Raw genomic sequence first — 16,070 nt, 5'->3', positions numbered from 1 at the left:
CAACTGGTCAATAGCTGGGCCAGGACTTGAGTGTGAAGTCTGGCTACACTTCCAGTCCTGAGAAAATGCTTAAGTGGGGTTAACAAGATAGCTCACTTGGACAGTGGGATTGCTTTGTTCTATGTGTGACCCAGGTTTCGAGGCAAGCCCTCCACCATACTAAAGGAAGCATCAGTGCTGTGATGTTTTACTCTGTCTCTGCCTTTCTGGCTGGGGGAGGGTGCAGAGCTATGAGCATTGAGGTTCCAGGAACGGGGGGGGGGGGGGGGGGAGGAAGGGAAAAGAGGGAAGATAAAATGCTCATGTTCACCAAAGAAGCTCAAGGTCTCAGCACCTAAAGAAACCTCTAACCCATGAATATGCTTCACTCCCCCCTTGGAGTTCCCCTTCCTCCCCATGAAGCTCACCCTGAGAGAATATCACTCAGCAGTGAGGGAGTCTGTTCAACTCCCACCCCACTTCTAAGAAACAGGCCCTCAAACTAAGTCCTGTGTGGCTGCTAACAGACCCTTCTAGGATCACCCATCCCAAGCAGCTCACTATGAGGATAGGGAGACAGAAGCACACACACAAGGTCTACATGTGTTTCTATCTCCACACTAGCCTGCTGTCTCATTATGAGGTAGGGTCTGGCTCCAGCTAATTAGCTACTACTATCTGTCACTTTCTTCTCTCAAGGTGCAGGTAAACTCCCCCCCCCCTCAATCTGTGGGGTTGTTACAGTCTGAGAGTCTTACTCTGCTTTCCACTGTTCTGCTTTTTGCTGATAATCACACCTGTCTAAATGGTAGGAGAAAAAAAGATTCTTTCCATCCCTTTACTCCTCCAGCCCCTCTGCAGGCAAGAGGGCAACACTGAGTCCTGCCTTGCTGTCTAAGTTCACTCAAATTCACTCAGATGTGCACACAGTCAAACATGGTAAAATGATAGTCTATTAGTATTCTGAATCTATGTTGACAAATCATGTCTTTCTTTTTAAAATCAGGGCAACTACCCACTGCAGCTAAAGACTGAAAGGGAGGATTTCAAAGTCTCTGTTAAAGTCAAACAAACAGGTAAGACATAAAATGAGGTACAAAAATAAGCAAAACAGGGAGTCGGGCTGTAGCGCAGCGGTTTAAGCGCAGGTGGCGCAAAGCACAAGGACCGGCATAAGGATCCCGGTTCGAACCCCGGCTCCCCACCTGCAGGGGAGTCGCTTCACAGGCAGTGAAGCAGGTCTGCAGGTGTCTATCTTTCTCTCCTCCTCTCTGTCTTCCCCTCCTCTCTCCATTTCTCTCTGTCCTATCCAACAACGACAACAACGATAATAAATACAACAATAAAACAACAAGGGCAACAAAAGGGAATAAATAAAATAAATATTTTTTTAAAAATAAGCAAAACAAAACAACAGTGGGAGCTTGGGCTTCTAGCTGAAAGTGACCTATGACTTCTCATTTTCAAGCCATTATAAGTAAGTAAGTAAATGTCTTTGCATAAATGGAGATATTAGCATCCATTTGTGGTCAAACATATTACAGACACACCCACCAAAACAGCAAAAGTAAGAGACTGGAATTATACAGTTGAGTGGATGAAGCAACTGGATTACCCCAGAGATGTGGTCAGGACTGTGTAAGTCAGAGCTGCTGTGTGGACAGCATTCCCTAAGGCTGGTAGAAGAGACCATTTCGGGTGGGGGTAGATAGCATAATGGTTATGCAAAGAAACTCTCATGCCTGAGGCTCCGAAGTCCCAGGTTCAATCCCCTGTACCACCATAAGCCAGAGCTGAGCAGTGCTCTGGTGTTTCTCACTGTGTCTTTCTCTCTCTGCATCTCTCTCAAAAATATAAATAAATAAAATACTTAAAAAAAAAAAAAAAGAAGAGACCATTTGATCTCAAGACACCTAACTAAAATATTCATGTGCTATCTCCCCTAAGATATGCAACAGAACGTAGACAGCATCAGCATTTATAACCCCAAGCCTATCACTTTCCAATGCTCACTCAGGGTCAAATATACTCCTAGAATATATGTCTTTTTAAAAAAAATTTTTTATGATCTCTATTTACTTGATAGAAACAACTAGATATCAAGAAGGAAGGGGGAGATAGAGAGGAAGAAAGACAGAGACATCTGCAGCCCTGCTTCATCATCCATGAAGTTTTCCCCCTGCAGGTAGGGACTGGGAGCTTGAACCCAAGTCCTTGCATGTTGTAACATGCACACTCAACCAGGTGTGCCACCACCCAGTTCCAAATATATGTCTTTTTAAGTTTATTTTAATGAGACAGAGAGAGAGGGACACCAGAATACTACTCAGTTTTAGCTGTTGGTGGTGCTGGGAACTGAACCTGGACCTTGGAGCTTCAGACTCCAAGTTATTATGCTATCTCCCAGCCCACTTCTAGAATATTATACAGCCCCCAAATACACTGTTACTGAGCATGGCACAGATGAATCCACAAGAAAGCATAATAGAAAAGTGGAAAATAGGGGGAGCTGAGTGGTAGCGCAGCAGGTTAAATAGACATGGCACAAAGCACAGGGCTGGTATGAGGATCCCGGTTTAAGCCCCTGGCTCCCCACCTGCAGGGGGTCGCTTCACAAGCAGTGAAGCAGGTCTGCAGGTCTATCTTTCTGTCCTCCTCTCTGTCTTCCCTTCCTCTCTCAATTTTTCTCTGTCCTATTCAATAACAACAGTAACAATAACAACTACAACAAGTGCAACAACAAAGGCAACAAAAATGGGAAAAATGGCCTCCAGGAGCAGTGGATTTGTAGTGCAGGCACCGAACCCCAGCAATAAACCTGGAGGCAAAAAAAAAAAGAGAAGTGGAAAGTAGGGAGTCGAGCAGTAGTGCAGCAAGTTAAGCGCACGTGGCGCAAAGCGCAATGACCAGCGTAAGGATCCTGGTTCGAGCCCCCAGCTCCCCACCTGCAGGGGAGTTGCTTCACAAGTGGTGAAGCAGGTCTGCAGGTGTCTGTCTTTCTCTTCCCCTCTCTGTCTTCCCCTCCTCTCTCCATTTCTCTCTCTCCTATCCAACAACATCAATAACAACAATAATAACTACAATAATAAATCAAGGGCAACAAAAGGGAATAAATAAAATATTAAAAAATATATATTTATAAAAAGGGGGAAATAAGAGCCAGGTGATGGCACACCTGGTTGAGCGCATGTTACAATGTGTAAGGACCCAGATTCAAGCCTCTGGTCCTCACCTGCAAGGGAAAAGCTTTGCAAGTTGTGAAGCAGTGTTGCAGTTGTCTCTCTGTCTCTCTCTCTCTCTCTCTATCATCCCCTTCCCTTTCAATTTCTTGCTATCTCGATCCAATAAATATACATATATATTTTTTTACTTTTTTTTGTTATTTCTTTTATTTAAGAAAGGATTAATTAACAAAACCATAGGGTAGGAGGGATACAACTCCACACAAAAAGATATATTTTTTTAAAAAGTGAAAAATAAGGTAGATTGTATTAAAAGTCCATTTTTATGATGAACCAATCTGTGCAGGAGTAACTGTGGAGTAGGGGTGTGGGGCACACACACTCTGGAAAGACAAAGAGGGTGTAAACTCTATCAAGCTGAATATGACTGCTTTTCTTTTATATTGGCACCAGAGTTACTGCTGTGGCTCAGTGCTTACACAACTCCGCAGCCTTTTTTTTTTCTTCTTCTTCTTTTTTTTTTGGATGGGCCATGTGATGCCAGGGAATGAATTCAGAACTTCATGCCTGCAAGTCCAGTGCTTTATCCACTGTGCCTACCTCCCATGCCACAACTTTTTTCAAAGGTGGCAGAAAGTTTATTGGAATAAACAAATTAAATAGTTACCAAGAGAAAGGCAGACAGTAAAAAGGAACCATCTACCTCATGGGTGAGACAAAGGGAGGCATGTCAGCAAAGAGAAAGACAACTGCCCCAAAACAACTAACTTTTAACAGGAAAATAGCGGGTTGTTGGAAAAGTCATGACACAGGAAAACAGAAAAATGTTATGGCTTTTCAGACAACCTAAGAGTTTGACTGCTATGCAATACAGTCAAAGTTACTACTTTTATCCCATACAGGCAAACAGACCTGTGAGAACTCCAGTGCCAGTAAGCCAAAACCTAGAGCTGCCTCCCAAGAGGTCAGCATGAAATATGATCAATGCAGGTGCTAGCAGGCAGGGTAGGGAAAATAAGCCCAGATGTGAAGACTCTGCTTCTGCAAGAACATACTATGAGGATAAACACAATCCCTTCTCTTAAACCGAGTCTTTGGGCTCTGCCATTATCTCCCTGGAGCCCTGGAGTTCCACGTGACACAATTTTATGGTATCAACTCATGACACTGGCACAGCCCAGGCCAGACTCATCTTACCTGACTTGCTCCCAGGTCTTGGTGGCCAAATGCAGGACCCAGAGGTCCTTGTAGTGATAGAACTGCTCTCCATCAGGAGATGCAAACTCCCCTCCGAAGATCCACAGCTGTCCACCACCCTGGGGCACCACCACTGCCTGTACAAAACAGAGGTAACAGATCAGACTGTGAAGCTAGCATGTCCCCCACAGTTCCCTACCACTACAGGATGCAGTCTCAACAGCAGGGAGATCCTCTTCCCCTGCCCTGAAGGGAAACCCAATAAAATCCTAAGGCAAATCTTTCTATTTAAAATTCAGGGTAATACCCAGGTCCTATTAAAATAAACTTAACTACAACAAAAGCAAACTATGTTAACAGCAAAAAACCCCTAAAGAGCATTTCCCCCTCCAGGGTTACCGCTGGGGCTTGGTGCCTTCACTAGAATCCACTGCTCCTGGCAGACATCTTTTTTAAAAAATATTTATCTATTTATTTATTTATTCCCTTTTGTTGCCCTTGTTGTCTTATTGTTATTGATGTCATCGTTGGATAGGACAGAGAGAAATGAGGAGAGGAAGATAGAGAGGGGGAGAGAAAGAGAAACACCTGCAGACCTGCTTCATTCCCTGTGAAGTGATACCCCTGCAGGTGGGGAGTCAGGGCCTCAAACTGGGATCCTTATGCCAGTCCATGCGCTTTGCGCCGCCTGCACATAACCCACTGCGCTACTGCCCAACTCCCATCTTTTTTCTATTATTGTTGTTGCTGTTGCTGCTGTTGTTGGATAGGACAGAGAGAAATTAAGAGAAGAGGGGAAGACAGAGGTGAGAAAGACACCTGCAGACCTGCTTCACCTCTTGTGAAGAGAACTCCCTGCAAGTGGGGAGCCAGGGGTTCAAACCAGGATTCTTGTGCCAGTCCTTGTGCTTTGCATTATGTGTGCTTAACCTGGTGTGCTAATGCCTGGAATTTGTTTTTACTAAGTACAGTGAAGCTATTTCCACACTCTTATCCCTAATCCTACCCTTAAGCATTGTACACCAAACTAACACAAATAAAGCTACGTCGATACACAATTTGCACATAATGTTATTTTCAAAAGTCTTAACACAACAGTGAAAGCAAGCCAAAGCACTGAGAGCATTCCCCTAAATGCAAGCCAAAGAAGCTCAGCTATCCTAAACTAGCCCTCTCTCACTCTTGTCCACTATTGCAAACTAGCCAGTTCTCCCTCACTATTCTCCTATCTAAATGATTTGCTTACTGAGTCCCTGCCCTACACCCATTCAGTAACCCAAACTAGTCTGGCATCTCAAATTAGCCCACTTTTCATATTACTCAGCTATCTTAAAATAGTCCCAAAGCAGTCACTACTCCCTGAGTCACTGGGCACATGTTGTATTAGTTCTTTTGGGAATCATGTATTTGAAACTGAGTCCCAGGAGAGGCCCCAGCCCCTACCCATCCCCATTCCCCACCCCATTTGAGATGGCAAGTTGGCTGAGACAAAGTCATTGCTTGTTTGGTTAGTGTGGATACTTTCTGGTCAGTGTGGACACTCTAAAATCATCTACATGGGTCCCTCTCTCAGCTTGAGGTCATTCATGATGGGGATGCCTGCCTCAGCAAAGCTGGTCTCTAACTCTTCTGTCCTGTGCTGCCTGGTGAAGAATAGGGGTCCCTTAAACAGCATGGGCTTGACGTGCACTGGTCCACTTACAAGGAATTGTTTTCTATCCACAGGTTTTGCATTCACAAGTTCAGCCAACTCAAAAGCCAACTGGTTGAATCTGTGGATGCAGAGAGCCAACTATAAAGGATTTGAGGGAGTCTGACAGTAGCACAGTGGGTTAAGCACACGTGGCAAGAAGCACGAGGACCTGCATAAGGATCCCAGTTCGAGCCCCCAGTTCCCCACCTGCAGGGGAGTCGCTTCACAAGCGGTGAAGCAGGTCTGCATGTGTCTCTCTGTCTTCCCCTCCTCTCACCATTTCTCTCTGCCCTTAAAAAAAAAAAAAAAAAAAAAAAGATTTGAACATTCAGGGAAGGAGTGGGGTTAATCCTGAAATCTACCCCCTGTGGATATCAAGGGACAACTGTAGTAAGGTTTTTGGGGAGTCCAAAGATTTACAGTAAGGTTTTAACTATGTAAACAACAGAGGTTTATACCCTTAAACCATGTTGCTTAATCTTTATTTTCTTTAGTTATTACTGGGTAAAGACAGAGAGAAACTGAGAGGGGCAAGGGAGGTAGATAGGGAAAGAGATAGAGAGACACCTGCAGCCTTGCTTCACCACACTCAAGCTTTCTCCCTGCAGGTGGGGACCAGGGTCTTGAACCCTGGTCCTGGAACACTATACTATGTGCACTTAACCAGGTGTGCCACCATCTGGCCCCCACACCATGTTGTTTACAGTTCAGCTAGTTATTTTACTCACACCACTGGCCCCTTTCCTTGAAGGTCTCTTGTTCTCATTTCCATCTCTGTTGTCCCTAGCTTTGTGGAGCCTCTCCCTCCAGTGGAAGAGGAGCACTACACTGAGTGGCTCTTGCAGATCAAGAACTACACGAAGTATGGGAAAAAATTATTTCCTATGATCGCATGCCACTGAAAGAGCAGGAGCTCACTTCCCAGCTTGTTAAGTAAAGAAAGACAGAAGTTCAAAGCAACTCAACAGCCTGTCCCAGTTAAAAGAGGTGAGTGAAGTGAAGTGCCAAGGTAATGCCCCTCACTAGTAAAGCATGAGAGGCCCCAAGCCCCACCCTCAATGTAGCCCAGAAGGATGGGGAGGCCCACATATACCTGATGAGCACACCGCCTTGGAGGGGGATTGGGGATTTCCACTTTGGTCCAGGTGTCCTTCCTGATGTTGTAGATATAGAGTTCATTATACAAAAACGTCTACAGGAAAAAAGAGGAATTTAATGTCTTGAGCCATGCAATCCAGAGAGCACGGGTCTCAGTTGCTAGCTTCCCCTGGGAGGTGTGCCTGCTAAAGTTGATGTACACCCTACAATTCAAAGCAGACTGTGGAAAGATGATACAAAGTTAGGGGCCAGGCAGTGGCGCACCACGTAGAGCGTACTCATTACCATGCAGGGGAGAAATTTCATGAGTGGTAAAACAGTGCTGCAAGTGTCTCTCTTTCCCTGTCTCCCCTGCCCTCTCAATTTCTCTCTGTCGTATCAAATAAAAAGGAAGGGAGGTCTAGGAGGTGGTGCAGTGGATAAGGCATTGGATTCTCAAGCTTGAGGCCCTGAATTCCGCAGCACATGTACCAGAGCAATGCCTGGTTCTTTCTCTCTCTCCTCCTATCTTTCTCATTAATAAATAAATGAAATCTTTTTTAAAAAAATAAAAATAAATAAAATAAAATAAAAAAGGAAGGAAAAACTGGCTGCTGGGAGCAGTGAGTTCGTTATAAAAGCAATGAGCCTCAATGATAATCCAGGTGTCAATTAAAAAATAATAATAATTCTGGACCAAGGATTTTGAAGATGCACCTTCCCTGGCATTCTATCTTCTACTACTTTCTAATGAAATTGTCAGAACACATTTATAATCTACTGCTTCATGTCCAGCATGAAGGGAAGGTGAACTCATACAGCTTCTGTCTACAATAAACAACTCTGAAACACAGGCTTCAGGTTGCTCCAAAATAAAACTTAGCTCTATGATCTTTGAGTTCTACTTTCCCTGTTCAGAACAAGTTTGGAAACATGCCTCACAGGAGAGCAGAACAATCAACTAGATTGTTGGGAGGCAGTGATTAACCAAGAGGACTGAGGCCCAGGCAGAGGCTTGGAGGGCAAGGTGTCCCAAAGATACATGTGCCAGTCCTGACAATTCAGGAGACAGAGTCACAGGAAGGGGCCCAGAGAACCAATGGATGCCTGACAACACTGCTTTAATATACTTTCACACCAAAGGAGACCCAGGAAAATTGGGGGTGGGGGTGGGTGAGTGGGGAATCAAAGAAAATATATACTTTACTTTTTGGCCATTGAAATATTCACCTCCGAAAAGGATTAATTCATCTTTCTCAGGGTGAGCAGAGAGTGAGGCATTTAACCTGCAAGAGATGAAAATGGAAGATCAATACAACACTAAACCCACCTAAAAAGAGGCCTGAATGCTGCTCAGCTTCCCTCAGAGGATGGGTCACCAAGGCTCAGCTTTTCTTAATTCTGTGAAAGAAGTAACCAAAGTTGAGAATGGAGGCCCTCAAGATATCCCCTAAAAACAACTTCCCAGTTATGAAATGAATTTCTAGACTCAAACATCCAAGAGAACCTAAATGTTCCTACTATGTTCCAAAATTCCAAAAATGTGCTCTATTAAAGGTCTATCCTTTTAAGTCACAAACAAAACTACCAAAAAGTCTAGCAGTTGGGAGTCAGTAGCGCAATTGGTTAAGTGTAAATGGCACAAAGCCCAAGGACTGGCGGAAGGATCCCAGTTCAAGCCCCCGGCTCCCCACCTGCAGGGGAGTTGCTTCCACAGGCGGTGAAGCAGGTCTGCAGGTGTCTATCTTTCTCTCCCCTTCTGTCTTCCCCTCCTCTCTTAATTTCTCTCTGTCCTATCCAACAACGACAACATCAATAACAACAACAATAATAACTATAACAATAAAAACAACAAGGGCAACAAAAGGGAATAAATAAATATTTAAAAATTTAAAAAAGAAGTCTAGCAGTTGAATACTTTTGACATACATGCTAAATACCTTTCATCTAGAAAATGGAAGTAACTGGGGCCAGGCGGTTGGCACATCCCGTTAAGTGCACACATTATAGTGCACAGAGACCCAGGTTCGAGCCCCCAGTCCCCACCTTCAGGGGGAAAGCTTCACAATTGGTGATAGTGCTGCAGGTGTCTATTTTCTCTGTCTCCCTCTTCCATCACAATTTCTCTGTCTCTATCCAAACTAAATAAAGAAAAAGGAAATGCAAGTAACTTTCTCCTTATTTCACACATGAGGACCAAAAAATAGCTGTAAGGAATTTATAAATGTGTTCTGACAATTTCACTAGAAAGTAGTAGAATGGGGGGCTGGGCGGTGGCACACTGGGTTAAGCGCACACAAGGATCGTTGCAAGCCCCCGGCTCCCCCACCTGCTGGGTGGGGGTCGCTTCACAAGTAGTGAAGCAAATCTGCAAGTCTCTATCTTTTCCTCCCCATCTTCCCCTCCTCTCTCAATTTCTCTCTGTTATCCAACAACAATAACAATAAAAGCAGCAACAACAATGGAAAAAAATGGCTGCCAGGAGCAGTGGATTCGTAGTGCAGGCACTGAGCCCCAGCAATAACCTTGGAGGCAAAAATAACAACAACAACAACAATAATATAAGAAAGTAGTAACAGGTATGCAGGACCGGGTGATGGCACAATTGGTTAAGTGAACATGTTACAGTGCGAAGGGACCTAGGTTCAAGCCCCCGGTCCCCACCTGCAGGGGAAAAGCTTCACAAACAGTGAGGCAGGTCTGCCGGTGTGTCCTCTCCCTCTCTGTCATCCCTTTCTCTTTCAATTTCTGGCTGTCTCTACCCAGTAAATAAAGATAATAAAAAAATTCAAAAGAAGATATAATGCTAGGGAAGGAGCATCTTTAAAATCCTTATTCCAGGTATCCCCCTGGGTGTACTCCACAAATGTGAATTCCTGATACTTCAGAAAGGGAAAAAGGTTGTAACACACAGAAAGAGCCAGAGCATCACTCTGGAACATGTAGTGCCAGGAATCAAATTCAGGACCTCATGTTTGTAGGTCCACTGTTTTAAACGACTGTACCACTTCCCAGGTTTCAAGGTCAAACAAGTTTGGAAAACTTTTTTATTTTTTACTTTTAGATTTTATTAGTGAGTTGGGCTGGGGTAGACAGCATAATGGCTATGCAAAAAGACTCTCATGCCTGAGGCTCTGAAGTCCAGGTTCAATCCCCTGCACCACTATAAGCCAGAGCTGAGCAGTGTTCTGGTAAAAAAAAAAAAAAAAAAAAGGAAAAAGATTTTATTAGTGAGAAAGAAAGGAAGAGAGAGAGAAAACCAGACATCACTATTGTGTTTGTTTTGTTTTTTTTAAGAATTTATTTATTCATGAGAAAGATAGGCAGAGAGAGAGAAAGAACCAGACATCACTCTGGTACATGTGCTGCCAGGGATGGAACTCAGGACCTCATGGTCACGAATCCAATACTGTATCCAATGTGCCACCTCCCAGACCATTGTTTGTTTTGTTTTTTTCACTTAGCACTTAATTTTTGATGCAAAAGTCATGGACACAAGCTAGGAAGAACCACCCCAAATCAGTCCACGCTACCAGAGTTTCTGCTGCTCATCCCCAAGCCCACTGTCATTACTCAGAGGCCATCAGAATGCGGGTGCAGCTGTGTCTCATACCGCCTCTCCATTAAGTAACATCTGAACCAACACTTGGAAATAATCATTTACAAGATCTCGTAATGTTTACAAGAGGCTAGAAGGTACTAATCACCAGATGAATGTATTAATCTTTTAGAGTGTTAGTGCTAACCTTTGCAGCCATCTATCAAAAAGCATTTCTAGGGGAGTTGAGAAACCACAAACATTTCCAATTATATTCTGACAACAAACCTGGCTGGGGAGGGAAGGGCAATGTTACTACAGGAACAGTTCTAAAAGATCATACATTCAGCCGTGCGACGGTGCACCTAAGTGCACAGGCTAGTGTACAAGGACCTTGGTTCAAGCCCTCAGTTCCCACCTTCAGGGAGTAAGCTTCACAAGAAGTGACACAGTGTTGCAGGGATGTCTGTCTCTCTCTCCCCCCACTCCCTCTCAATTTCACTGTCTCCCCCTCTCCCCACTCCCTCTCAATTTCACTGTCTCTATCAAAAATAATTTTTTAAAACACCCTTTAATGTCTGAGACACCAAAGGCCCAGGTTCAATCCCCAGCACCACCATAAGTCAGAGCTTAGCAGTGTTCTGGTGGAGGAAAAAAAAAAAAATCAAACACACAAAATAAATAATCCAAGAGGACTTAGAGAAAACTTAGCCAGTAGAGCACACTCTTCACCATGCCTGGGGACCTGGATTCCAGCCCCTGGTCACCACATAGAAACACCAAGCAAAGAGGAAACTTCATAAGCTATGGAATCTCTCCTTTCTCTCCCTCTCTCTCTCTACTGAAGGGTGGGGGGAGGTGGGCTGCACCAGAGTGGCAGGCATGGAGTCCCAGTGAAAACCCTAGTAGAAAAAAAGAAAAAAAAAAACACAAAGTAACTTCTGTCAGGAGTCTTAAGGATCTCTGGGGTCTTTTTCTTAACAACTCAAAAGAAAATGTGCATCTACCAGGTCTAACTTATGCCTGGCACTAACAATAGCATGCCAAATGAAGGGTAAAACAAAACCCTATTCCAGTAGGGTGTACTCAGTGGCAACAGGAAGACAGCTTTAGGAGCTGCTGGGAGCTGCTATATAGCTCCTTCTGGTCAGGGCTCTTCCTACTCCTCCCATCTCTGAACAGGTGTGCCCTGGGAAGCCAGGATCTGTCACTTGTATCTCACTAAAGCAAAGGCCCCTGGTTTGTGGTGATGATAGCTTAAGTCAGATCAGTCCACTCTGATGGAAAGCAAGAACTCACATCTCATCCAGCCCTAACAGTTACTGTGTTGGAGAAGTGATCATGCTTTCTCTTCTCTGTCCAAGTTCCCATCTCCAAGTATTCAAAGTTGTCTCCACCCTCATCAATAGTAAATGTGAGAGTCACAGAACCCTCAATCTAGTAATAAAGCTATAAGAATTCAGCAGTGCATATGGCAAGAATAGACAGAAAGGAGTCAAATAGAAATCAGAGCCTGCTAGTTTTGCTCATTCAACAAGTAACTAGTACATAAGGCTCTGGTCACATCATGTACAAAAACTCTTTTTTTAAATTAATTAATGAATTTACTTATTTATTACTTTTTGTTGCCCTATTGTTGTAATTATTATTGTTGTCATCATTGTTGGATAGGACAGACAGAAATGGAGAGAGGGGAGTCAGGCGGTAGCACAGTGGGTTAAGCACAGGTGGCGCAAAGCGCAAGGACTGGCATAAGGATCCCGGTTTGAGCCCCTGGCTCCCCACCTCCATATCTCTCTGTTCTATCCAACAACAATGACAACAACAACAATAATAACTACAACAATAAAACAACAAGGGCAACAAAAGGGAATGAATAAATAAATAAATAATTTTTAAAAAATGGAGAGAGGAGGGGAAGACAGAGAGGAGGAAAGACAGACAGCTGCAGACCTACTTCAGGCTTGTGAAGCGACTCCCTGGAAGGTGGGGATCCAGGGGCTCAAACCGGAATCCTTATGCTGGTCCTTGCACTTTGTGCCACTTGCACTTAAGCCCAGCTCCCCATGTACAAACTCTTTTAAGCTATACATAATTTGTTTTTAATAATCACACTATCCACATGAAAGAAATTAAGACTATTACATAACAAAGAGCTCCCATTACTTAAGTTTCCCACCTGTGACAGGCACACTAAAAACAAGAAAGCTCACTGGGATACGTTAGTTCACAAACTGCTACCAACTGGAGGGCTCACAAACCTTCTCTAAGAATCTGCACTAGGATCTTGTTTCTGTGTTTGCTAACAATCAATCTGAACAGCCTCACCAGTTTCCCAAAAAAAAAAAAAAAAAATGTAAGAAAAAAAAAATATGAGAGCTGCTGTGAAATGGAACTTAATGATCAAATGCCCTAAGTCCTTGATTATTTATGAAACACAGCAAAAGGGGCCAGGTGGTGGAGCACCTGACTGAGGACACATAGACCTGGGTTCAGGCACCCAACCCCCACCTGCAGGGGGGCAAGTTTCACAGATAGTCAAACAGTGCTGTAGGTCTCTTTCTCCCCCCTCTCAATTGGCCTCTATCCAAAACAAATAAACATTTTAAAAAATGGAACAGCACAATATAAAGTTTCCTAATTTATACAGCTGACCTTGAATAACGTGGGGGTTGAGTGGAGGGGATGCCAATGCAACTCCCCCCATGCCACCATAATTACATGTGCCAAATCCTAACTCCTTCAAAACAACTACTAGACAACAGACTAGCATGTTGCATGTAATATATTCATATAATAAACTAGAAAAAAAAAAAAAGGGAGAGAGAAAAATCACAAGAAATAAGAGGCCAGGCAGTGGCACACCTGGTACAGCGCACACATTACATGCACAAGGACCTGGGTTCAAGCCTCCAGTCCCTACCTTCAAGGGTCAGGCAGTGCTCCAATAGTCTCTCTCTCCCTCTCTAAATGTTTCATTTAATTAATGGAAGGGAGATACAGAGTGAAAGACATATAGAGAGATAGAGGCAGGCAGGCACACCAGAATACTGCTCATCTCTGGCTATAGTGGTACTGAGGATTGAACCTGGGACCTCAGAGCCTCAGGTGTGAATGTCTCTTGCATAATCATTATGCTATCTCCTCAGCCATTAATATATACGTGCATGTATTTTATTATTTTTATGTTTTATTTTTTTTTAATGAGACAAAGATGTAGAGAGAGTTCTCTCCATATCTCCCCTTTCCCTCTCAATTTCTCTGTTTCTATTAAAAAATACATGAAACAGAAAACATATCCATGGAACCGCATTTTATTTAACAATGGTGCAAATTTCTGTGAACAAGAAAATCCGCTTAGGAGTGGGCCCAAACAGTTCAGATTCATGTGGTTAGAACTGTAATGAAGTGTACTATACTTATACCTGGGTGAAGGTGGGGAGCAAGGCGTTTCCACGACTTGTGTCTTGCTGGCATCCAGGGTCTGGAAATGGGCTATGAGGGCTTCCAGGTCTTCCTAGAGCAAACAAGCAATCCACATGAGACCTTCTCTAACCTTCTATGTGGTCCAAGCCTGGTAAGCTTTCTAACTCTGCCCCTCTGGAGGGACTGGAACAGGGCAGGAAGGTGGCACGGGTAGTCTGGACAGCGAAACCCTAGCCTGAGTTTTAAGACAAGAAGCCTGCCACCACTGAAAGTGAAGGAGGGAGAGAAAGAGACCTCAAACAGGAGGAGCTTGTCACAACTGAGACACTGCACTAAACCTGGAGTGGCGGCAATGTGCGGAGCCTGAGGCGGCGGCTGGGGACCCGGGAAGGGGTCAGGGACCAGGTGCCAGGGAAGGTGAGTGCCCGACGTCCCCACAGACAGCGCGACACCAAATGATTGTGTCACCTGGCTGAAATACGAGTCTGTGGAGGAAAGATCCCCCGCCGTACGGGGACGTGAGATGACAGGGCAGTACTGCTGCAGACAGGTGTCGCAGCCCGACCGCAGACCCTGGCGGGGACGCTCGGCCTCCCACCCAGACCTGCTGGGGACGCAGGGTGCAGGTGAGGCTTGGGGATCGCAGTCCAACGGCGAGCGCTCACCTCCTCCTTCCGCGAACGCTTGGACACCTTCTTCTCCATCTTTGCGGCAGTCTTCTCAGCCCCGCGGCCCTTCTTCTCTTTCTTGCCCTTCTTGCCCATGGCGCCGGGTACTAGCGGCGTGGAACTCCAAGCAGGGGGCAGCGATGCGGGCTCACAGGAAATGCGAAAGAAAGCTGCGCGGGGTAATTACATCACTTCCTGCTCTCCCAACCCACTTCCGGGCTCACAGGTCCGTGTTTCCAAAAGCCGCAGCGCCAGCAGTGTCTGCACAGAGGGGCTGAAGTCCCCGGCCTCTCCTCCTCTGGGCCTCAGCTCTTCCCAGCCCCAGTGCCCTTTCCAAATCTTCCCGCTATTCCTCCATGCACCCCTGTGCCTTCCCAGACCCCGACCCCCGCCACAAACCCGTCTGTCCATAACCCCCGGTGCACCCTAGTCCATGCCTCTTGTCCCTTCACGCCCCAAGCCCCTCCATGTTCCCCTTCTGCTCTGCCTCCCCACTCCCCTCCCCTAGTGTAGGTCTATACCCCTATCCTTTGCCCCACCCCAGCCCATCGGGTCCTCAGTTTCATTGATTTGAGTAAATTGCTTTCTTAGCTCTACGTACAGTAAACCCATTGGGTCACTGGGTAAGTGTGTCATGGTTTTTGTTTGTTTGTTTTTTCCTCCTTTGGGCCTTTTTGCAAATTAAATGAGTGCTGTAATTTCATTCCCTTGAAAGATGTTCATACACTTACAAGGATTTTCAGGCTAAAGAGCAATCTCTTCTCGTACATAGCCCCAGTCTGTGTGCTCTGACTCAAAAATACTGGTCCAGTCCATCAGCTTCCTCCCCCGCTTAGCTAAAATCTCCAGTTTTAGATGCTCTAGTTCCTCATTAGTGGCGCAGAGCTAATGAGCTAATGAGAAGCCTGAGAAGGAAGCTTTAGGATTTGGGTCATACTGCACAACTGGGGAAGTCATTTGCAGGGCATAAAGTGCTATCCTTTGCATACAGCAGAATGAAAATACTAATCTTACTTAGGAGACGTCATCTTAGGACTTGTAATTCATGGTAACAAGACAGACTAAGGGGATCAGGTGCACCTAGTTAAGTACACATACTACCATGTGCAAAAACCCAGGTTCAAGTCCCTGGTCCCCACCTGCAGTGGGGAAGCTTTGAGAGCAGTAAGTCAGGGCTATGGGTGTCTTTTCTTTTATCCTGTCTTATCTCCTCCCCCTTCCCTCAATTTCTCTCTGTCCTATCAAAATAAAAATAGAGAGAAAGAAAGAAAGAAAACAAATTAGGGACTCACCTTTCCAGATCCCTGCCC

At 44.9% G+C, this 16,070-nt stretch overlaps 2 protein-coding genes across 2 annotated transcripts in view; one reads left to right on the top strand and one right to left on the bottom strand.

Moving 5' to 3' along the window:
- Positions 1-1,092, top strand: part of JPH3 (junctophilin 3) — a 103,076-nt gene extending 101,984 nt beyond the window's left edge. The window contains exon 5 of the mRNA XM_060185035.1: positions 986-1,092. Within this exon, the coding sequence (XP_060041018.1) occupies positions 986-1,066 (81 nt within the window). The 3' untranslated portion in view covers positions 1,067-1,092. The remainder of the gene's footprint in view (positions 1-985) is intronic.
- The window catches only part of KLHDC4 (kelch domain containing 4), a 35,246-nt gene extending 20,336 nt beyond the window's left edge, over positions 1-14,910 (bottom strand). Inside the window, exons 1-5 of the mRNA XM_016191719.2 lie at positions 14,758-14,910; positions 14,092-14,183; positions 8,336-8,414; positions 7,145-7,243; positions 4,359-4,495 (exon numbers count right to left, since the gene is read on the bottom strand). Of these exons, the coding sequence (XP_016047205.1) occupies positions 4,359-4,495; positions 7,145-7,243; positions 8,336-8,414; positions 14,092-14,183; positions 14,758-14,856 (506 nt within the window). The 5' untranslated portion in view covers positions 14,857-14,910. The remainder of the gene's footprint in view (positions 1-4,358; positions 4,496-7,144; positions 7,244-8,335; positions 8,415-14,091; positions 14,184-14,757) is intronic.
- Positions 14,911-16,070: the final 1,160 nt, after the last annotated feature.

The sequence above is a fragment of the Erinaceus europaeus genome, chromosome 2 (assembly GCF_950295315.1).
Source record: "Erinaceus europaeus chromosome 2, mEriEur2.1, whole genome shotgun sequence".
NCBI classification, from domain to species: Eukaryota; Metazoa; Chordata; class Mammalia; order Eulipotyphla; family Erinaceidae; genus Erinaceus; species Erinaceus europaeus.
This window is presented reverse-complemented; position numbering and strand designations above follow the sequence as displayed.